This window comes from Bicyclus anynana, chromosome 14 (genome assembly GCF_947172395.1).
Source record: "Bicyclus anynana chromosome 14, ilBicAnyn1.1, whole genome shotgun sequence".
NCBI lineage: Eukaryota > Metazoa > Arthropoda > Insecta > Lepidoptera > Nymphalidae > Bicyclus > Bicyclus anynana.
This window is the reverse complement of record NC_069096.1, coordinates 10,147,294-10,172,284: the sequence shown is the minus strand read 5'-3', so window position 1 is coordinate 10,172,284 and position 24,991 is coordinate 10,147,294. Positions and strand designations below refer to the sequence as shown.

General features: G+C 33.8%; 1 protein-coding gene across 1 annotated transcript in view; it reads right to left on the bottom strand.

Annotated features, from left to right (window-relative positions):
- The window catches only part of LOC112051693 (dual oxidase), a 61,317-nt gene that overhangs the window by 15,492 nt on the left and 20,834 nt on the right, over window positions 1–24,991 (bottom strand). The window contains exons 3-6 of the mRNA XM_024090464.2: window positions 19,715–19,786; window positions 5,425–5,586; window positions 4,517–4,704; window positions 886–969 (exon numbers count right to left, since the gene is read on the bottom strand). Of these exons, the coding sequence (XP_023946232.2) occupies window positions 886–969; window positions 4,517–4,704; window positions 5,425–5,586; window positions 19,715–19,786 (506 nt within the window). The remainder of the gene's footprint in view (window positions 1–885; window positions 970–4,516; window positions 4,705–5,424; window positions 5,587–19,714; window positions 19,787–24,991) is intronic.

Sequence of the window (24,991 nt, the reverse complement as noted above, 5' to 3'; positions counted from 1 at the left end):
AGATTAGCCTAATTTACCCTTCAAAAGTTAGAAATTAAAAAAAACAGCATATGTGTTGACTTGAATAAAAATAAAATTGAAGTATTGCAGTTTTAGTGCGGTCTATGCGCAAAACGAATAGTTTCCCACACTGAAAATTGAAATCATTCGTGTGAAATTCGTATCTTTTGGATTTAGTAACATTTTCTACAAAGTCCGAAGATTAGCCTAATTTACCCTTCAAAAGTTAGACATTCAAAAACGTCGTTTAGTAGTTCCGAAGATTTAGAGTTAGAGAAGTAAACACTCAGACCGGGATTTCCGAAAATCATTCGTATGAAATTCGTATCTTTTGGATTTCGGAACATTTTCTACAAAATCCCAAGATTAGCCTAGCCTAGCCAGTAGTTCCGAAGATTATTGAGTCAGAGAAGCAAACACATACCGGAAATTTCAAAATGTTTTTCTACTCCACTTTATTAGCGCTTAGTACATTTTGTCGTATTTTATTTATGCTTTCACTGTCAAAAAAGTTATTAAAAAATCCCTTACTCGTAGCGCATAACATTCGCCATTCTGCGTAAATCATAGTGTTAAATTCTCTGCAAATCCTAGCCGCATAATCCTTGTCACAGTACAGTTTTAAAATTGTGTTGTTTTTAAAATTACGTTGTTTGGTTTGGTTGGTTTAAAATAATGTTGTCTTAAAATAGTGTTGTTTAAAATTAATTTTCACACACATAAAAAAGACCATGGTCACATAAGTTAGTGATTTTGACTACTAGTATATATGAATGTAATTTGATAATGGTAGCGATACGAGTGTCTGTGAATGTGTGCATATAAGTAGAAATACTGTAGGTATAGAAATGTACACAAAGAGGCAGGCGGGGCTGCTGGGGGCACCTGAAATGACCTCATTGCATTCACCCACGCCTCGCTTGTGCTGTACACGAAGCTGCCGTCGATCCACGATGTTATTTGGTTTATCTGAAAAAGAGAAGGAAAATGTATAATAAATCCCAAAAATAATAATAACTCCAATTGTGATCCAAGCAAGGCATTTTGAGTTTATACGCATAGGACGGTGATGAAAGGTCGCTTAAGTATTCCCATGTTCCAGTCACCAGATTTTTTCTTTCAAATTCAATAAAAAAAGTAGGCATAGCACGTACTTTCCCTTCACTCAATGCTACCTATTTTCTTATGGTTGTTCTAACACAGGAACTGTCTGTACGTTTTGCCAATACCCATCATACTAAAGAATAGTTAAAGCGGAATTTATATCCTAATACTTTATTAACAACTAGCGGAGGCCCACGACTTTGTCCGCCTCTTTAATCCAGTCCTTAAAGTAATATCTTGCTCTGCTCCTATTGATCATAGCGAGATGAAAAGTATACTATAACCTGTCCAGGAGTATGAAGAATAATAATTGTACAAAATTTCGTTAAAATCCGCGAGTAGAATTTGTTCCTATAACGAACATACAGACACACAGATTTTGGCATCAGTATCGATCACTCATCACCCCCTGATAGTTATTTTGAAAATATATTTTTCATGTACAGAATACCTCTCAACAGATTTATTATAAGTATAAATAGATAGATAAACAAAGAAATATCAGCTATGTGATGTGTAAGATATACTCATAACTTCAGTAATTTTGGACGAAGGAAAAGAGTTCTCTCAAACTCAATGACTCCAAAATGTTCAACGCATTCGCTACAGTAGCTACAAGCGAAAAGTTTCATCTTTGAATGGTAAAAGAAAGTTACCTACTATTACATGATATAAAATAAATATGCTTTGCTTGTAAGTTATCGCTAATGTGTCGGTAATTTGTTTATTGTACTATTGTGAAGTAGTCGGACAAAATACGATTTGGACCATTTACAAATATCCTTTTACTATTCATTCGAGCAATTACAGCCTCGCTATACTTTAAGTACTTACGTACGTTCGTACTTATTACGTGTGAATATCTTCACAATAACGGGAGGCTGACCTCAGTCGTAAGGTGAACAAATATTTACGTTACATTAATAAATAGTTGCTTCCAATTTAATTTAAGTGATTTTTAATTAACATTCTATAGTAGTGATGTATGTAACGTTATCTATACGTCGACCATCTGTACTTATTTGATGTTAATCAACACTAAAGTATTCAGATGCGATCTAGGTTAGAAGGTGCGTTAAGTTTTATTGCCTAGGTTTCAACCTTCGATATATCTAGATCGATCAGTGTATTTGAATATCAAACAAAAGCATTCAATTGGTCATAATTAAGATTGTGTTAATGTGATTTATCAATGCACCAATAGTATAAAAATAAAATTGAGCCATATGTCTGTTTTTTCACAATATATAATGTACCTCAAACCAATTATTGTATGGACCTACCTCGCTAGACGTTACTTTTCTGTCAAAGTATATGATCAATGATCTTATGCGATTTTAAAAACTGTCAATAAAGTAATCGATGTTTCATAGTTTGAATCATGTTCGTTGGTTAAAGAGCTCGGTAAAAATACCTTTTAGTGAAGTTGAATGGTGTCAAAAACGGTCAAAAACTTCTAGTTTAGTAAAAGATATATACCAAATCTCGTTTTCCTCAGAAAATGACAGATAATTTTGTTCGTAAATTTGGTTGCGATACTGGTCCTTCTCTATTTGGTCTGAGAACATGACGCTAAAACGAAATCCCTTTTTTTTTAGAAATTTTGTTCTGTCTCCGAGCTAATTTCTGCGCACCCACTACTCACTCACTCTTTTCCATCTAATTGGAGTGGAACGGGAATATTGGGCATATTTAAAAAGACATGTCACATGTTCGTTTAAAAAAAAAAAGATATACATAAGATTTCGCTTAAGAAAACCGCTTATTTTTTTATATAATATTAATAAATATCCCCTCTCCTATAGGGAGGGATGCCTGCCACTGTAGTGAGTCATTAAAATAGGCTGATGATGATGATGATGACATAGGATATAGGATCAAATATAGCCTTCCATGCGGCCTTATTATGTATCTCAGTGTACCATTCAAACAATGAGTCACTACATCGATTTTCGTCGTATTTTCGTTTTTGTGATCATCTAACATAGTTATTTCTATGAAATGACCTTGATTACGCAATTTCACGTCAAGTTGCAATGATTTTTTGTTTTAACAATCATTTAACATGAATATTTCAACAAAATTACGTATTTTTTTTTGTTAAAATAACGTTAATACTTGCTAGTTCCACTGTTATATTAATATCACTTTATAAATATGTAATTTCGTTGAAAAAACAATGTTAGATATTTTCAAAAACGAAAATACGAAAACAACCGTGCTGATTTTAAGAGAAAAAGCATTTTCTAAAGTACAACAGTGCAACCATACGGAATCCACGTGATTATAATATTATATTTTTTATACAAAGGATGGGACTAATTAATATAGTAATTATATTAAGTATGTGGCATAAATATTGCATACTTATTGTATGTATAGTAATAAAGGTATGGTAACATTGTTTAATAATATGAATTGCATACTTAAGTACTTGTAATAAATAAATTCAATAAGAAGTCACTTTATTGGAGTGTTGAAGGATGTAACTATACTCATCTAAGGTAATTCTTTATTTCTAGGTTTATCTGTCTATACATAATATAATGTAGGTGTAAGCGAAAGGTCATCATCATCACGAAAATATCACATCACATTTGGCATTATTTTTTATTTTATTAAATGGTTTGTTAGCCCTTGAATGCTATTTCAATTAATTGACGAAAAGTGCAAGTTTAGTCCACCCAGTTTACCAATAGGTAGTAAACGTCCGCTAGGAACGGATTTTGCGACAGGGCCGGATTAAGGAGGTCTAAGCGGGCGTTCGCTAGTAAACTATACCTTAGTTACTTTAGTGATGCCCTATAAAGTACTGCCTTGCGACCACGTAAAGACGTTTTTCTTTTTTATTTTTTAAAAGTTAGCCTTTAACAATTACAATCTCACCTGATGGCAAGTGACAATGCAGTCTAAGATGGAAACGGGCTAACTTGTTAGGAGGACAATGAAAATCCACACGACTTTGTACCTGAACGCTAATACGGTTGCCGGTACGTCATGGCCGGTAGGGTGGTAACTTTTGGCTGGTGGGAGGCTTCGGCCATGGCTAGTTACCACCCTACTGGCAAAGACGTACCGCCAAGCTATATAGTGTTCGGGTACGATGTCGTGTAGAAACCGAAAGGGGTGTGGATTTTCATCCTCCTCCTAACAAGTTAGCCCGCTTCCATCCTAGACTGCATCATCACTTACCATCAGGTGAGATTGTAGTCAAGGGCTAACTTGTAAAAGAATAAAAAAAAAAAAACTAGCCAAAGCCACAGTACACAGCCAGACCTAGACAACTTAGGATTACCCCCAGCCAGGACCTCCATTTCTTAAATGCGCGCATACCACTGCGCCAAGGAGGCTAAAATTAACACTTCCTCGAGCAAGTTCTATCACAAAATGCCAAATACTAAGGAATATGTACCTGTTCTCTTGGGCTGTTAGGGCTCTGTCCAGTGGAGCGGTCGTATGCAGCTCTGTGGAACGGCATATACATGGCTCCGCGACACTCCGGGTCGTACATGTGGTCGCACTGATCCACGGGTATGCGATGCTGCTCGATAGGACAGCCTGACTCTGAAGCCATCACTATTTCGCCTGTTACTACCTGACCTAAAATGAATATTCACAATTACTTAGTTCTTTCGTTATCAACCCATATTCGGCTCGAGTCTCTCTCAGAATGACAGGGGTTAGGCCCAACGCGGATTGGCAGACTTCACACTCGCAAAGAATTGAGAAAATTCTCTGGTATGCAGGTTAGAGACACGTGGTATTTAATTTCTTAAAATGCACACAACTGAAAAGTTAGCGGTGCATGTCCTGGACCGGATTCAAACCACACACACCCTCCGCATTCGGAGGCAGAGGTCATATCCACTCGGCTAACACGGCTTTGTATAAAAGATACAAAATATCAAAACTTATAATTACTACTATTACAAAAATATCAACACTTTTTGAAAAAATTGAGGAGTAAGTAAGGTTAGCTGGTATGGATTTTTTAATGCAGAGGGATAAAAATCATATTACCAGGAGAATGTTAAAGTTGCTGATCTCAGAGGGGAGGAACGCCAAAACAGTGTTTGAAAGAGTATAAGTGCGTAAAAGAAGAAGATAGTTGATGAATAATAGAAGCGAATTGAAGAGATTGACACGCGTTACCGACCCAACTTCAGTGGGATAAGGTCAAGAAAATGATGAGTTGACAAATCATACATGGCGATGTAGCCATGACTCCAGCTTAGACAAATTGCGTCCAGCTTAGAGTTGAAATCAAGGCAACCTCGTATAAGAAAACTAAAACATTATAATGCCAGATCATATATTTACCAAAAAAAGCGAGTAAGGCAGTCCTGTTAGCGAGCGAAGGAAGGCCATCTTGTCCTCTCATGAACAGTTTCGACAGAGTCCTGGCTCCAGGGCGATCTACTCCCGCCATCATGTACACTCCATCCGCATATGACGCTGGAGTCTTTCGGGTAAGACGACTACCTGAAAAGATATGAAGTAAGTATATCATAGATATATATAGATTTTTAATGGTGAATTCTAGTATGTTTCAAACTTCACGGTGATCTAAATAATTTTATATTGCCAGTAATTATTTTAAAAATGACGTAAATTGTTACGACTTTTAAAAATGTTTTAAAAATCATCATAACCCGTGCTCATTAACTTGACACCTGGCTAACAAACACATCCATACAAACACAGTAGAAACATCATTCGAGCCAGATTGTCAAGTTATCCACACGAGCTGTATGTTATTCGGTCATGTTTTTCAGACAACCGTTCTTAGTGCAGCATATTAGTGCAATTTGCAAATGAATGCGTCTAGTATCTGCACTATATTTTTGAAAAAAAAAAACATAGTTCTTTTATTAATTTGATGAATCTTAATTAATTTAATTATTTTATTGGCATGCTTTCGCTGTTACGAAATATGAGTTGCCATAGTAGAGTTTCTTAAGTCTACAGCTTTTAAGTATCAAATTCATATTGCGTAATATTTAAGTCGTTTTCCCTCAAGAAAATATTTTATTATGTCGCCTACAGGCAACATTTTAAATTACGTAGGTAATTGACTGAAACTATTTTAATAAGTGATTAAGATAAAATATTGTCCAATCGGATATATTCAATTGATTTAATGATGCAGAAAGTGTCCATTGAAGTAAATAAATGATACGTGTCTTAACGTTTTACATAATTTATATGCCTTAAAGCAGTTCAGGTGATTGCAATCATTTTGATATGTCAGAACTTAACATTGTTTCATTAATTATATCATGCTTATATCTTATGCAAGCGTCTATATAACGTTCATGATCGTAGGACATAGCTTTCATAATACGTGTACCTATTCAAAACATCTATACTAATATTATAAAGCTGATATATATCTCAGGAATTTCTGGTCCGATTGGAAAAATTCTTTCTGTGTTAGATAGCCCATTTATCGAGGAAGGCTATAGGCTATATATTATCTCCGTATTCCTACGGGAACGGAAACCACGCGGGTTCAACCGCGCGGCGTCAGCTAGTATTAAATATTTGAATTTAATACTTGAAATTTTATTTATTGTTCTTTTAATTGCTCGGAAATTAATAACATTTTATTTTCAGTAAGTGTAGACTACGAAAAATCATAACCGCAACTTCCAATATAAATCTAGTTGCTAATCATTGATCTATTAAGTACTTCCTCTTTGTTGCTAATATATTTTTTCTGATAAATAAGAAAAAAAAAAATACTGTGACAGACATTCGCATACACGTGTGATATTATAAGTTTTACATTAAAAATACTTCTATTATACCCTATGGGTGTATCAGAAGTATTTTTCTGTAGAAGTATTTAGGTATCTAACTACTGCGTGAAATCGAAAACTACATCGTGCTTTCATATCTACCCGGGAATTATCTACTGGCTTTATTTTAATAAGTAATAATCCTATAACAGTTAGAACATATTTTATAAGTCGATTTTTGAGGGAAACATTGAAAATTCGAGGTAGAAAGGTATTAAAGGGTTAAAACTCAAAATACTTAATGGAACAAACGTTTTTCTGATATGTGGAGATTTTCTACTTATTGAGATTATAAAAAATAAAGAGGTTCTACTACGAGTATAATTGCAGTTTTTTTACGTCTTTAATATAAATAACTTTTGGAGAATAAGAATTACTTTAACACGTAAAAAATATGAAAAAATTCCAAACACGTTTTGAAATATGTACAATCTAGTAATGTATACTAATATTATAAAGAGGAAAGATTTGATTGTTTGTTCGTTTGTTTGTTTATTTGTTTGCATTGAATAGGCTCTGAAGCTACTGAACCGATTTGAAAAATTCTTTCACTGTTGGGAAGCTGCACTATCCCTGATTGTTATAGGCTATATTTTATCCCCGCATTCCTACGGGAACGTGAAACACGCGAACGAAACCGCGCGGCGTCTGCTAGTAACAAAATAAGATTACGGAAGATAGAAAAACAGAGCGGATGCAATAAAGGAAAGAGCTTATTATAATGAGATGCGTTAAAGCCCCATTTAAGGTGAATAGTTAATTGACATAATCGATTGAGTTATTCAGCCTTGTTCAATATACGAGTATGTATGCCGGTCAGCTAGTTCAAATATATTCTGTAACTTTAACGGATTACTAGCAATTTATCTTGCTACTAACTTCAACTTTACGTCTGTTAATTATGATATAGTTTTAATTTATCACACATTTAATGTTAATGTGTTTCATTTTGAAATTAATTAATAGCTATTTCCGGTAGGCTATTTCGGTATGTCTCTCTAAACGATTTAATAAATGGCTAATGCCACCATAAATATTCCCGTGCTAATCGAGATGTCAGGAATAAGTCGGGATGATGGCAAGAGATCTGATGGGTTGATGATGTTTACCCGAGAAATAGGTCGGGCCATAATGTGGGAAGCTACATGCGTTGACTTATCTTTGGCTCCGTGAAATATCAGGGAAACAGAATCAAGACTGCAAGCCGCAGCAGAAAAAACCGCTAATAGGCACAAATACCTATGCCTCAACCGAGAGTTACATATTACTTTTCTTACATAGTCCTTTTGCTATGGAGACCAAGCTACAGAATACATTTATGTACCATGCCATGGAGTCGCAGTGCAAAAAAATTGTCTGAATCGTTTGAGCGCGGCTAGAGTTGCCTCGACTGGTGACGAAAGGCTGGTTCATTTTTTGAGCAAAAGATCCTGGCTGTTCAAGCGGTAATGCAGCCAGTATATATTCTTCTATAAATCAGCCATAATGGATCGGTGTGAAATTTTGAAAAAATATTTTAGGCGGACAAAGTCGCGGGTATCAGCTAGTTTATTCTAAAAAAAAGAATAGGCGATGGTTTCTTGCAGAACAATAATGTGGACCATCAGCTTATTCTTCAACAAGGTATTATAAAAATGTATTCGTTATTTAACGGATCACAAATACGAATACCTACGATATTATTTTAGAGGTTTCATGTCGTAATAAAGTATTTCACAACATCATAAAAACCTTCAATTCAAACATTGCTTATACTCGTATATGAGTTAATTATAGGCTTTGGAATGTTTCTCTACTCTACTGAATAAATTATAATTACATGTGTATTTATTTATTTGCTAGACGATATCTCTCCTAGGCTACACTTCTATAAAGTTAATATCGTCATGGGGAAGTCAAACGTAAAGATGTGCATTGAAGGCCATGTTCCTAGTTTGGACAATCACGAGGAGATAAGTTTGTCTGTACTATAAATTGTATACGTAATGAATAATTACAATCGTAATGATCAGCAACTTATGTATTTGTTGTGATACGAAAACAGTATACCGTTACAACTTACCATGTACGAGTAGGTAATGCTACAATGTTGAATATACATATAACATCTATATTCTAAACTACATGTAAGAGAGACTTAACAACTATGCTTCAGGGTGCCTAGTGGGAGTTTTCAATCTTTTCATACTGTTACCATCGCATTAAAGTAAACGCGAATTTATATGGAATGGAATCATCTGTGCATTAGTGCCACCAGATGGCGCTGTTTCAATTTCTTAGAAATTTGCGTGTACGTTAACGTGATCGTCACAAACTGCCACTAGGCTCTCAGATGAGCGACCGTCAAGTCAACGCATTGTGGGATGTCATCTAAAGTAAGTAGAAGTACCCTTTTTTAGGTATAGAAATAGAAGACTTTTGACTCAAGTTTTTGATAGATACGAATAATATAGATGCTTGAAGATAACCATAGAGGTGGGGAGAAAGCGGAAGCTGGAAGTGCATTCCATATATTTGCAGTGAGTATAACGAAAGCGGAACTAAACCATCAGATTATTCCATTAAATCTTAAACAAAAATATTATAATGATCTGCATCTTATGCGTTTATTAAGACAAGTAAATTTTACTACACTATATAACTTCTTGCATACTAAAATTTCGAGTAGGTACATCATAAATTTTAACAGCATGATTTCCAACAAATCGTCCAAGACATGCTCGAGACTTGGGAAAGGCACAAATTATGAAAGAGAATGTTGCTTAATTCATTCACGTACCTATTCGGTGCTCATATTAAATATGTATAGATGAACAATATGGTATGATTACTGTTATTTGCTATAGACTACGTTATACTTATATTTTATGATCCATTATAGTGATCTGAAACGTTAAATGCTCAAAGTCAAACGATAAAAGCGAAACCTTCGATTAATGTTGGATGTTTCGTGATTGATAATCTCAAATGGGTAGAGGTGCTCTAGCAAATAATGGCAGTTAGGGTCACACAAGAAAACATTTTACCTTATATCTACCTTATAATATATAAACCAAAATAAAAATGTTAATATTGATAATTAACTGGATGAGAACATTCAGATGGAATCGTTTTTCTGTAAAATCAAAGCACTGATAATACCGAAAATACTTTTAATAAGAGTTTCTAGTAGACTAACTACTGAATTGTTATTTTTCTTTTTTTTTTCAAGACCCTAAAATGTCTTGAAAAAAAAAGAAAAATAACAATTCAGTGTTAGATATGTAAATCACTATAATAGCCAAAGAAAATACTAGGGCAAAGTTTACTTAAATATATTAAATGAGAAATTGATTTGTGAAAACCATTTAATATAGGTATACGTCTGAATCAATTGAGGCTCTTCCTGAAATACTAGTACTTACTAGTAGAATTCTTGATCCCAAACCGCCGTAGTGTTAATTGTCGATGAAGAGTTACTAGATCCCAATTTCGTTTCCTAAAACCAAGAATTTATCTAATTCCGATTGTTGTCATTACCTACATTAACCACAAAATTACTAATATGATAGATATCTTAGGCCCGCGATCTAAATCTGAGTATCGATAATAATAAAAATAGTAAACAATATACATTGGACTGTGAAATCAATATCCGGATATAATTGGAATTTACGAAATCTGAATTTCTCGAAATCGGATTCAATACAATGTGCAAAAAAGGCCTTATTTCTCTTTGTAATTTGTTAGTTAGATTCAGAGTAGTGTTTTTTTTATTCTTTACAAGTTAGCCCTTGACTACAATCTCACCTTCATCATCACTTACCAAGTGATGATTCAATCTAAGATGGAAGAACACTAACGTGTTTCCTAACTAACATTTTCGAAGTAAGTATTTCTTTGTGTTCTGCAGTTTATCTGAGCACTTTGTTTTTTTGCGCTTTGTTTCATTTAATATGCACTGAACAAACGTTTTGTGATAAATGGTAACCCTAACTTTGCTTTATTGTCGGTGGCGTAATGCATCGGTTCAATCGACATGAACTTCGAATTAGGAGCGAGGAGATCTTCGAACAGTTCTTTTGTAATAGCGAAAAACGTACGCAGTTCCACTTAGACAAACCATAAACAAAGACTTAGTTTTGTAGATTTAAGCCTTTATATGTCTCTGTACAGATTGGAACCTACTTGGAAATGTACCAGTGATACAGCTGAAAAAATTTATTGCTGATATTATGGAGTGGAGTAAGAGTAATTAGGTTAAGTTTGAAGAAATTACAGGTTGTCAGAGGTTTGTTTCACTTCAATTTGAAGACTTCTTGATGATGAATAACAGAAAGAAAGAAAATATCTTTATTGCTTACACTAGAAAATTTTACTCTATTATTTATTATTAGCGAACGCCCGTGACTTCGTCAGCGTGGAATTTATGCATTCAATTCATTCGGGAACCATGGATTTTCCGGTATCAAAAATACCAGAGTACCCAGAGTAAAATCTATTTCCATTTCAAATCGCTTCAGTAGCCGCAACGTAAAGGAGGAACAAACATACACACACATTTACATATTGTATCATTGGCGTTCCTTAAAAGTTAAGATAGAGTTGAAATACTAACGATGCATTTTCAATGCGATGAGAATGAGAGATTCTTTTTTAACTATTTTTTTTTTATATTTGACGTCCATTATCCATTATAGTGCAGATGATATCATTAATGATGAATGATATCATGATTGAGAAGTTAAAAGCGCAAACACCATTAATTAATTTAAGAACGTGACTGAATGTTGTATTTAAAATCAAGGCAATGGACCATCAATTCTGTTATTAAGAGCGATGATGACTTTTAAATGTTTAAACGTAAAACGGCAGGACTTGTTGGCAAAGTACTGTGACAGTAGCAAATATCATATTTTATTCTAAATAATCTTTATTACGATGTACCTGTTGACGTGAAGATGCTTAATAGCCTTCCCTTCAAAGGCAAAAGCTCATTAGAGCCACCTATACATGGCTGGTATTGCAGTGCCTCATGACTTGTGAGCGAGTCAATTAAGAAATGCAACAGAGTTCACATAATACTCATACGAGTATGTTTATTGAACTTTATGTAAAGAATACTGTAAATAACTGAAGGTATGGTGCCAGGTTGCTTTAATAAACTATGACGGTCAAAGTCAAATATCTTCGCATAATATACTATACTAATATTATAAAGCTGAAGAGTTTGTTTGTTTGTTTGATTGATTGTACGCGCTAATCTCAGGAACTACTGGTCCGATTTGAAAAATACTTTCAGTGCTAGATAGCCCATTTCTCAAGGAAGGCTATAGGCTAAATATTATCCCCGTATTCCTACGGGAACTGAAACCACGTGGGTGAAACCGCGTGGGGTCAGCTAGTACAACATTAACGACAGAGAGTTCGTATGTTGTGTCTATACAGGAAGAAATTTTTTTTAGTACAGATATTTTTATATTTTGTACATAAACAAATTTTAATGATCACGTATTTTTTCTTTTTTTTTTTAACTCAAAAATAACAAAGTTATCGTTAGCTAAAGTTTAAACATTTAAACAGAATTTGAGGGTCACCCTATCGCTGTACTAAGTAATAGCACAGTAATAGGCAACTACAAAATCAGCTGGTAGGTACTAGGTTAGCGAGCGCCCGCGCCGAGGGCCGTTGACCTTTCTACGTTTATTTATTTTTGTACCTATTATTTTTTATAATAATTAAAGGTCGTCACTTTTGAGTTGAGTATCGATTTTCCCTTCATACTTTATTGGGCTTAGGACCATCAATAATGCGTAGTAATAATAATAAAAATTAAAACAGAGACTATAAAAATTATGAACTTTCGATTGGAATAATGAAATACAAATGATGATTATTATTACGCAAACTTTTGCATTAAAGCATGATTCGACTTAAATGCGCAAGCGACGGCATTGTCTGTCACTGGTCGCCCTTCGGCAATTCGGCAGGCGTCCTCAGGGATTTTTCGATCCCCTCACCCCTGCCACCCCCGTCAGCCGAAGCCGAAGCGATATGACTACTGCCGGTATTTCTTTGTCGGCGTTTTACAAAGTGCCGCCAGCAGTTGCGCAGTTTGTTTGGGAATGTGTCCATTATTTTGTTATTTCTGAGACATAAATTGAAAAAAAAAATTACATAAAATGTATCGAACTGTTTGTAGATTTATGTTCTATTAATGATACAGAACCACGAAAAAAAATGTCCGCACTAAAGTCCGAATCACCCTGTATAATGTAAGTAACTCAATAGGTACAGATAAGTAAACCAGTACTTAGTTGTACAAGTAAATTAACATTACCTATTAATTAAATTTCATAATACTCTGACACTCATGTAATAAGAAAATGTAAATTATTTAATCTGTATTCATTTATGTTTCATAAATTTTATTCGTATTAAGTTAAATTTATTCCGTGCATTATTGGATTCGAAAGGTGTTTCTTTAATTAGTGCTTGTAATTTATGATAAATTGAATTCTAGCCATAACCTTTACTTATGTGACTTGAATAAATATTAATTTTAGCATTAAAAAGAAAAATTTTATTGTTTGTAGAGAGTACGCTTCTTACACGCAAATCTTTGTACTGTTACTATTGCAATGAAACTTACTATTACTATTGTAAATGTACTATTACTATAGCAATGAGTTTTGTTGGATGATATATTAATAAAATATTTATCTCATGTCATCTAAAACTGAGTGACATAAGTTATCAACAGTTGATATCGGTTTCAAGCCTGTTCATACACCCGTATGAATAGGGTTAGCAACTTATTAAATTCATCAGATATAAAATGATACTAGCATATCAGATATTGCACAGTGATTTGGCACAGTGCCCATTAAATTTATCACCGTTTGAACAGAGTGTGATGAATAATTAATTAATTTTGATGAATACACGAACAACCAACAAATACTTTCAAGTAAAAGCGATATAGTATCCGATCAGATCCTTAAAAAAGTACGTTACATAACGAAACCGGAACATTCTCGGGATCATCCAAGCATCAAAGAGAGAATAAGCGAAATCTGTACTTGTATATTTGTATTAAAGAATTATAATATATGGTTAATTCAGTTTTGAAGAGTTGTTCAGAAAGTACAATAGACACCGATTGACTGAGGCTATCAAGCCGAAATTTTGACAGTAGCTTCCTGTTGTCATGAAGAAGGTAATGGGACCTTCGTCTGAACGTCTGTTTATTCAAATTAGTAATGTAACAATATTTCACGTGGACAACTAGTCTAAACAAGTCTACAAGCAGAAAACCGCTACTCGAAAAACATACTTTGAAATAAGTGAAATAATGAGGTACTATCTCATTTTAATTCCATAGATCAAGACATAAGAGTAAAGTCGTGAATAATTATGCTGAATATTATGCAATAATTACTAATTAGAAACTCAAGGTATCTCTCATGTCATCGCGGGCTATAGATCATCTGACGTAATTAATATCTTAAATCAACGTGACTTTCTTGGACTGTTTATGCATGTTTATTTTGCGGCTAAGTACACTACCAGATAACGATGAATTTGTAAAAGCAAAATTAAATGTAGGTAGGTCTACAAGTTTATAAATAGATAAGGAATTGAGAAATTGTTTATTTTATTTTGAATTAATATTCTATATTGAAGACGCAAGTCTTCGATCGGTTCGTGTTACCAGTGATGACCTACGGATCCGAGACGCGAGTCCCTTCGTCAAAAGTTTAAAGAAATAGGTATACTAACAGTAGCCTGTCAATATATATATAACTGTATAATATATGTAAGACAAAATATTAATTTGTACAAACGAAAAGGAGATCTAAACCCACGTCTTACTAGACACGGACATAAGTTAGTTATTTCTGCATATCGTCTCCAAAGAGTAAAAAAATCTTTTGTAGGTTTGGGTGTACTCTTCTATAATAAGATCCCCAAGACTGTGATGGACCTGCCAATGCATAGCTTTAAGCAATGTGTTAAAAAACATTTACTTAGCCGAGGGTACTACAACATTGATGAGTTCCTTAATGATAAAAATGCTTGGAGGCCGTTGGATCAGCTTCCACCTTCACACAGGAAGTAAAACTATAACAAATGTAAACAGTAATTGTTATCAATTGTAAATTATAATACTGTATGACTTTTTCAAAAGAGCAACTGTTGAGTTTCTTGCCGGTATCTTCTCAGCAGGACCTGCCTTCCGAACCGGTGGTAGAATCTTTACAAATAGTCAACTGACGTGTCAAAAGTGCTTGTAAACTGAGCCTACTTGAAATAAATGATTTTTGATTTTGATTTTTGAGACTTGGTCGCTGACTATGGGCCTTATTAGAGGTCTTAAAGTCACTCAGCGGGCATTGGAGCGAGCTATGTTTGGAGTTTCTCTGCGTGACCGAATCAGGAATGAGGAGATCCGTAGACGAACCAAAGTCAGCGAGTCGCAAAGCTGAAGTGGCAATGGGCAGGCCATATAGTTCGAGGAGCCGATGGACGTTGGGGTCCCAAGGTGCTGGAATGGCGACAAACGAAAGGCGAAAGGTCGACCCCAACTATGTGAACCGAGGATATCAAGCGGGATGCAGGAAGCCGCTAGATTCTGGCTTTCTGCTTGGAGGTCTATCGGCAGATAAAGTATACTATATATAAGCTTGAGTCTAAACATTATCTTAAATGCGAAATTAGAATTAAAATTTTTAAAAGAAAATTTGTTATATCTTTAACATATGAACAATATTCCCGTTTCCCTCTAATTAGTAGGAAAAGACTGTTTGGTGTGGGTATTACAATAGTCAAGCGGACGGGAATCGAACTCACGATCTTCGATCGATCGATTATAAATCAGGATGTTCTATAATGTACTACACCGTTTGCATAGTCTTAAATATTGATTAGCATTATCTATGGATAGCGATATTCCGAAGTGAGTTTGTTTATTTGTTACGTGGAATTCTCAACTGATCATTACATTGTGAATGCATGTTCTAGGGTTATGGCAATGAATATAAGGTATAACCTTTCATTAAGAAAAAAAATGTACTGTAGCTATCTGAGGTAGAAAAGATCTTTTACACGCAAGCAAAGCCGCAGGCTATCGCTAGGTCATTAATAAATATACATTAAAACCTTAAGAGTAAATAAACAATTTAAAATAATAATTAGCAATTTCCAAATATCATTGCTTTAAACGAAACCAGTAACACTGATATACAAGTATTGTATTTAAGTAACGCGTTGATGTTTTTTGTATGACTGAGTTTCTAACATTGTTCATATGAGACTAAAGTATTGCACTATAAGTATTCGCTTTGAAACGAATTGCTCATTGCCTATTTGAGAGGAAATTAATGATACCACTTAAATAATATACATTCTGCACATATTTTATTATGTGATACTGAAAATTATAGCAAATTACTCTTAATGTCACACACAAGTAAGATATTACCAGTTACATTAAAGTTCACGCGATGAACTTAAAAGGTTTTTGATTTTATCTATGACATGACAAAATGGGAACTGTTTATTATATAAATAAAATAAAATCATAATCCTTCCTTTGATGTAATTGAGTAAGAACATGCTTTCAGTCTGTCGAGAACTTATAGTTTTCTATTGTTTTGTTTTTCAAAACTCACAAGAAAAATATTTTAAAAACGTTATTTTAATTACATGAATAAAAAAATATTCAATTAAGAGGTATAAATCATGTCGTCCAATGTACCAAAATAACAAAACGTTTTTTAAGCAACCACTTTTTACACTAAAATATTTTCCAAATCAGAAAATAAACTAATGCATCAGTGAATCGTCGAATTGAGAACCTCCTCCTTTTTTGAAATCAGTTAAAAACAAAGTTTTTTTGGTTTTACATCTATACTAATACTTTAAAGAGGTAATTTCTGTATCTAAAATTAATTTTCCAACAAATCCAACATGTTGCGAGTGTGTTAGGCTATAATTCCGTATTCTAACGGGAACGGGAACTACGCAGGTGAAACCGCGGGTCATCGGCTACTTTAATATCAAAGTCTCACAAACAACGATTAGTTTTTATTTACCGTGGCATAGCAAATTAAAAATAGCATAGGTGCTTGTCATTTATTGACCCACATTCAATGTGTACCTACATGATTACGATTTCAAGGCAACATCGATATATCAAGCAGTTAAAAGTAACATGACATGACCACCGCTAGTTCAAATCACAATATTAAACAAAGGTACGGCGATAGACGAAACTTTACTTCTTCAATAGGGCTGCCATCCTTTATAAAGTTTTGATATAACTCCTTAACGACCTCTTCAGCACAGATGCCTTATCACATTGATGATGATGATTGATGATATATACAGGTTGTCCGGAAATAGTACGACATATTTACAGGGTGATATGGTGATAGCTGACATTAATACTTTTAGTAGGACAATTATTTTAGTAGGCCTACTAAAATAATGCAATATGTGGTAACCGAAATTGTATGATTTTTAAGTTTTATTGATTTTTCTATAAATATAAAAATTACTACCTTCTGTGCAATTTAATCGTACTGTGTGCTTAAAAATAACTTAAACGATGATTTAATACTTTAATTAAAAGGTTGTTAGACCAGCTATCACCACCCTGTAGAATATGCCGTACTATTTGCGGGATATCCTGTATATGTTACCTTATCTTGCCTTATCTTAAAACAGCGGACTCCCGCGACTTTGTCCGAGTAAAATCCCCCGATTTTGAAACATTCTTTATTGGTGCTCCGCTCCTATTGGTTTTAGCATGATAATATACTCAGAGGCACAATTATCCACCCACTTTAATATACTTGCGTCATATTAAAGAGGGCGGATAATTGTGCCTCTCATGCCCATTTATCGAGCCTTCCTCGATAAATGGGCTATCTAACATTGAAATAATTTTTCAAATCGAACCAGTAGTTCCTGAGATTAGCGCGTTTAACCAAACAAACAAACAAACTCTTTAGCTTTATAATATTAGTATAGATTCAAAAGGTGGGTTGCAATAGAATGCTAAATACGATGCTCCATCTTTAGATATTTTCTATTAGAATTATATATTTTCTAGATTTTGTTTGTTAATTTCATGTTTATGGATGCTTTTGCCGAGGGTAGTAATAACAAATTTTGCAAAGCCGTTTCCATACGATGCGTAAAAACGAATCTCGTGGTATAAAGTGTAAACAGTAGCATTCTCTAACCATGGTTTTAAAATTCGACAGTAGGTATGAGTTTCGGATTCGTCTCTATATCTCTCTATTTACAGTTCATGTTAGACAAGTAAAGAGAGTAGAAATCAAGACTTACACTGTCGGGTTATAAGAATTCGTTTAAAAGTGACAGACAGAAAGTGGTAGTTAATTTCCAAGATAACCACCTTATCTAAGGTAAACAGTATTACCGTATTAAAGGTGGTTTTCTTTAATAAATTAATAGTAGTATTACTAATACTACTATTAAAGTACTATCAATCATCTTTTTGTTGGAAAAAACAGCAGCCCTACACTATAAATTGATATGTCGCTCCAAATCTGCTATCCGATATATTACAATGTTCAGCCTTGCATCCATACAATAGTTTATCTTACATCAACTATCACTTCTCATAAAGATATCAATTCAAAATTGGTATTTGTATTATGAAATCTCTTAATATATTTTTATACAATTGTATATATATGTTTAAATATGATGAATATACAATGTTATATCACTTTTTCTGACCAACAGTCAGATTTTCACGGAAAAGCAGAAACATCAAATATTATCAGGAAAGAAAAATTAAAATCAAAGAAGGAAAACGGTGACCTTTTTCCTTTTTCGAAATATATAAATTATTATTATTATTTATAAAAATTACTAAATTATAATTTAGAAATTATTATTATTTAATAAACCGACTAAAATATAAACCGATAATAAAACCGACTTCTTACAGGTACACATATAAAAAGGGATCTAAAACGGAAGAAACAAGAAAATAATTCAGATAGAAAAAAGAAGTGCACAAGTATATAAATGGCCAAGGTAGAGCTGTGATCGCACCTACTGTAGGTACACCTACTATGTAGGTTGAATAGAGGTGATCCTGGCATAATCACAGAAGGTAGGTACAGTGGCGTAGCTAGGTAACCAAGGCCACTAGTACAAATGAAAAAATGGGACCCACAACTAACTGGTAAGGTTTTATCAAGTAAAACTATTAAATGTATATGTTCGCTCAAAGATGGAAAACGCTCAGTGAGCGGAAAAATAGCTCACTACGCGTTGTGGTGACAGTGAAACATCCATATGGCGAAATTCGTGTTATGGCTGTAACGAAAACGCGCACGACGCGTTGTGGCAATCTATGAAAGACCAAATAGCGAACTTCGTGTCGTGGCTGGCATGCTTTTCGATCTCAACGCGTCATGACTTTTTTTCATTGCCACAACATGTTGAGATAGAATAGCATGTCAGCCACGACACAAATTTCGCTATTTGGTCTCTCTGTGATTGCCACAACATTTTTATTACAGCCATAACACGAATTTTGCCATGTGGATGTTCTACTGTGACCACAATGCGTTGTGAGCTATTTTTTCGCTCACTGAGCGTAACATATACAAATTCTCTAAGTTCAGTCCGATCGCGATTTTCTGGTAAGAATTCGAAGGCCTCTGAGTTTGAGGGCCCCGGGGCACTGCCCCGTCTAGCCCCTGGGTAGCTACGTCATTGGGTAGGTATACAATAGGTGCGACCATGTCTCTTCCGTGGCCGAAGATTGTTAATAAACTAACCCACTGAACCCCATTCGGGGTAAGCTCTGTTGTTGAACCAGCCATCGTACCGCTGTTTCTCGTAGTACACCTCTGTAACAAAAGAAATAATTATAATTGCTTTCGTTAAAACTAACACAAGGTCCTATTGTAATGGTTTGCAGTCGTATTTTAGAGGATGCATCTTAATCAAACAAAAACAACCTTAAAATTATTTCTCGGAACTCAAGATTCTCATCTGGGTCACGTAGTTTGAATTGAATTTATGAATTGTATTGCACTCTTTACTGATAGAAAAAATACTTAATAGATAGGACATTTTTAAATTAACAGTCAACGTAACAGACTAGTCTATCTCCTACACCTACAGACTAGTCTATCTAGATAATACCTCTATCTCCTGTATTTGATAATCCGATCGTTTTTAGAGAAAGAAAGCTACCATAACTTTGTATGTGGTTTTCCATGGAAGACATATCAGGTATGTTTTTTTGTATATCACTCAATAAAGTTGCAATGTAAAACGTACAAATTGAAAACACGGCTGTTTTTATGTAGAAAACTGTCGTCTTTAATAGAACACTACCTTGTATTGGTGAACATATCAACATAGCATAACATAGCATAACACATAACAAGGAATATTTCTATTAATTGATTATGAAACACGGCTAAAACTCACGTGATATTACGTCGGAGTATGCCCGACTAGTTTCGAACCCATACGGGGCCCTTAGTCATGAGCTGGTTCTTGCATCGCGGCACGATCCAAACTGATCAATTAATATGAATCAATGATTGGTTGATCAATTAATATGAATGAAATCAATTAATATGAATAACACTCACGATAGTTTAAATTCTAAAAAGGAATATTTCCATGCATGAATGTTTTTCAAAGTCCAAAGCCAACCTTTCCCTAAGGTCGCTAATCTTTATAACTTTTTTGAAGGTTTCCACCCTAGAATGTGAACTAGAAGAATAAGCTGACCAGAAAAATATCTGTAATTTATCGACAACCATATCGACGACAAAAACATTTAAATATCGCGAACCCCCGGACGAAGTTTGCGACAAAATGCTATTGCAAAATATAGCCATATCGTTTTTTGTATTCATTTCTAAAGTGCAGAAAACTCATTATAATTTAAAGACATAAATTAAACACACGTCATAAAAATGTAACTCTGAAACTTCAATGTAAGCCAAAGTCACGACTTGCTGTGTAAAGGGAGCAAATGACTTGAAACGGATATGAAGCCAACTGTAACACCTGCACGTGCAAATGCACAATAAATATGTTTGCACTCATATAAAATAATGTAGGTAAGTAATTAAAATTACATGAGTTCAGAATTATAATGAAATATTTGCGGCACGCACTCGGTATTGAATGCTGATCTTAGGTTTTATGTGACACAGATTTTTTGTTGCAATTGAATAATAAATTAATCTTTGTGTTTTACACAACACATTAGGTTTGAGGCTGTTGCAATGCTGTTTTAAGGATATTATAAAAACATTTAAAACTAGTTATATAATATACTTAATGATATGTCGGTGTACCACTCAACTTTAACTTCGCAAATATTCGGCAATCGACGATGATGTTCTGTGATACCTTTCTACTTATACTAAAATACTATTATTTTATCATAAACAGAGTATCTGTGTTGATTGATAGTTATAGGATAAGTTAAAGGAACAGGAAAATCGAATGAGAAATTTGGTATCTTGTTCCGTTTATAACTAAAAATGTAATAATAAATAATACCTACTAAAAATATTTTCCCTATTGAAAATATTTATATTTATTTAAATGATCTCTATTTGTTTATATGCTAAACTTCGGAACTGTGTACCGGTTTTTATGCAGTTGATTTGGCATAACATGCATTTGTTTGTTAAGACACAGTAGATATAATAAGGTTAAGATTAGACACAGACAAAAAACTACAGATACTAGAGATATAAAAGTCGCGGTCATTTAGCAGTAGGTGTAATTACAGAATATAGAAAAATCACCGACGTTCTCAGACATATCATTCACCTAGATACTCGTTTCAAAGTAAAATAAGGTAATATCTAATACTGACTAGATTTTATTTTATATTGATTAACGTTCGCTGTTTTCTTGTTACGTAGGTATATCAATAAATACAGGTGTCTTACTGAATTTAAATATTGCCATATACAATTCAATATTGTGTCAACGTTCAATATAATATGTACACAAGTACTGTATGTAACTAGATCAAGATATGAACTGCTAGATATACAATAGAAAGCCAGATAAGTAAGGCACCTCGCACACTACTCACGACCTGTCGTTGGTCGTGGTTTCAAAAGCAACAGTTGTGCAAGTGGCCAATAAAGTAGTTGACTCATATCTAATTTCATACAAACAATATTAATTTCGCATAGTACATGGAAGAAGGGTCCGAAATATTTTGATATTAAATAAAAGTTAAATATTTTAAAATAATTTTTTTTAATTTTCCAAACGTCAAAAACGCTGTCGTCCATTTTGTGACGTCACAATGTTACTTAATGTAGGTACTAAACATCAAAGTAATGTTCAACTAATATTTTTGTCAAACGCTCCGTTTGTAAGAGATTTGTTATACTGACATCATGAAACAGTTGAAATATAGATCATCATGTCCGACAAACTAAAATTTTCATGTAACGGCTCAAAAAAATATGATTTCTTTTTTAAATCTTGTAGAACGATAAAGACACTTGCCCGACACGTTGTCCATGCCCACATTAAATGATTATGATCAATGAACTTACAAAACTTGATCGCACAAAATCATTAATGCAACAAGCAGTGTGACGACATGCCCACTGTTCAACAAAGAAGTGAACCAAAGTCAACAATCTCCCTTTTATTTACACTATCACTATCATAACAACTTTAAACAAATATCTATACCTTCTTTTTATAATTATAGGAATGTTAAAATCAACCGTACACATATAAACTCGTAATACGGTGTTTATATGGTTTCTTCGGTTAACTTGCAGGCTTATTCACTATCTGTGATGTATGCTAGTTGACATAATTGAGATTCTATGTTAAAATGTCATCCGGTAGTTATGTATATCACACAGTAGGTAAATGACATTTTGGCAGTTGATTTGATATTTATTTTAATAGATTGATAATAAAGACCAAAATAGTAAATAGGCCAGCTGGTCGTTCTTGCCGCTGGTCGTGGCCCTGGCGGCCTAGTGTACGAGGAGCCTAAGAGAGTATATTAGCTGCTGTCAGCACCGACCTCTTAACGTCTCGTGGGCGTATCATAACATAAGGTCCAAACGATATGTGGTTGCGAAACGAATTATGACAATTGCCCATAATTATAATGTAACTTGTATCATTAAACCCACTCTATTATTAAATGTACAAATGTTTTATATGACATTATCAAGCTGTCCGAAACCTTTGAAGCCTTAATAACTTCACGGTTACGAGGTTGAACTGTCACCGAAAGGTTTGAGTTTGTTTTTTTTTCTAAACGTCTTCTGACATTTGAACATTTGTTTAGAGTCTTGCAGTCGCCACCTGTTTTAGCTCTCAGTTCAAAAAAGCGCTTGACCGATATCAAAAATTCTTTTACTTTCCAATGCAAAGCTACATTATCAGCGAATTACAAAGACTATTCTTATTAATTTATTTATCCTTGTAATCTCATGAGAACTGGAGCTTCGCGTATGAAATCTAGGAAGCGTCCGCTAGTCAATATTTAAAATACAATCGGACGCCTGCTTCACCGTTGATATTTAATTATGTTTTTTACAAACCCCCCAGGAACTATGGATTATTATGGAGTAAAAAGTACACTATGTTCTGTTACAAGTTTCTATTTATGTATAAACCAAATTTCATCCAAATCGGTTCAGTAGTTTATAGGTAACAAACAGACAGTCAGACTTACTTTCGCATTTATAATATTAAGTATGGATATGGATTTAACCTTAGAATCGCTCTTATAATGTCAGACGCCAAATCGGGACAATAAATTATTATTTTCGATGTGTATCAACTCGTGAGTCAGTGTCGGCGGCGGTTTGGAACAGCTTGGAACTAGGTTATAGACTAAAGGCTAACTTACATAAGGACAGTTTGTTAAAGCGTTTGCTATATAAGTCGGTTAGCGAAAATAGCTCAATCAAAAAATATGCAGACTAATTCTCAGTACCAGTTAAAAAATTAAAAAAAAAAAAAAATACTTGTTAGTTTTATAAATAAATACATTTTATCTTAAATGACAACCTAAAAAGTGAAGCTTTTACCATGTTTTCATATACACTCCAAAAAGACTTGACTCACATTTTAAAATAGTTTACAAATTTTGAAAGAAACTTACTGGTTTCATTTATGATAATTGAAATACAAGATATTATAGAAAGCCACAAAAATCGCGATCAACACTGTCCGTCAAAGTATACGTATAGGCAAATTATGGTTCAAGGTCATTAACTTTAATACCAGACTTAAATTTAAGCAATAAAAACTATCTAGACAGCAATCTTATCACCATAGCATCAGTATGCGTCACTATCTACTACGGATTTATTCGCAGCATAAGTGCTTTATGTTCTGTGCTGTCTACCAACTCTCCTTGTGTCACTTAGCCCTAAGACAGTGACTATTTACTATACTAAAGATATACAATATATTTTATGTTATATAAATTTAACATAAAGTGAAATGTATTTGTGACTATTTTAGGGTAGGGATAGGGAAGAAGTGCACATAAGCATACCAATAATTTTAAAAAATCTTTTAAGTATATATTTTAAATAGAAAATTTTAAAACTTTTCTAAAGTTGGTACAAAAGACAATTATTTCCTGGAAATATTTTAATAATTCTAAGTAAAACGTAAATAAATGAAGGCAGAAAGAAATCCTTATTAATCATTATGAACGTAAAAAAGAAGCAAATTCAATGAATTCAGACAATGTCAAAACACCCAACCATACAAAACAGCACGTGCTGTTACAAAAAATAGATTACGTATTCATACTAATGACTATATACAAAAACTTGTTCAATTAGTTGGATGAACAATTGTTCGGCAAAAAATTAACTGTTAAAACATTATACGAGTATGTTAGGATTCATAATATCAAACATACCCTATCTATAAATACCTACTAATATTACAAATGTGAATGTAAGTTTGTTTACGTCTGTTTATTTGTTACGCCTTTACCACAAAAACTTACAGCGAGTAAGGTAGGCAAGTAAGGTAGGTTTTATACCCATATTTTTACGGGAATGGGA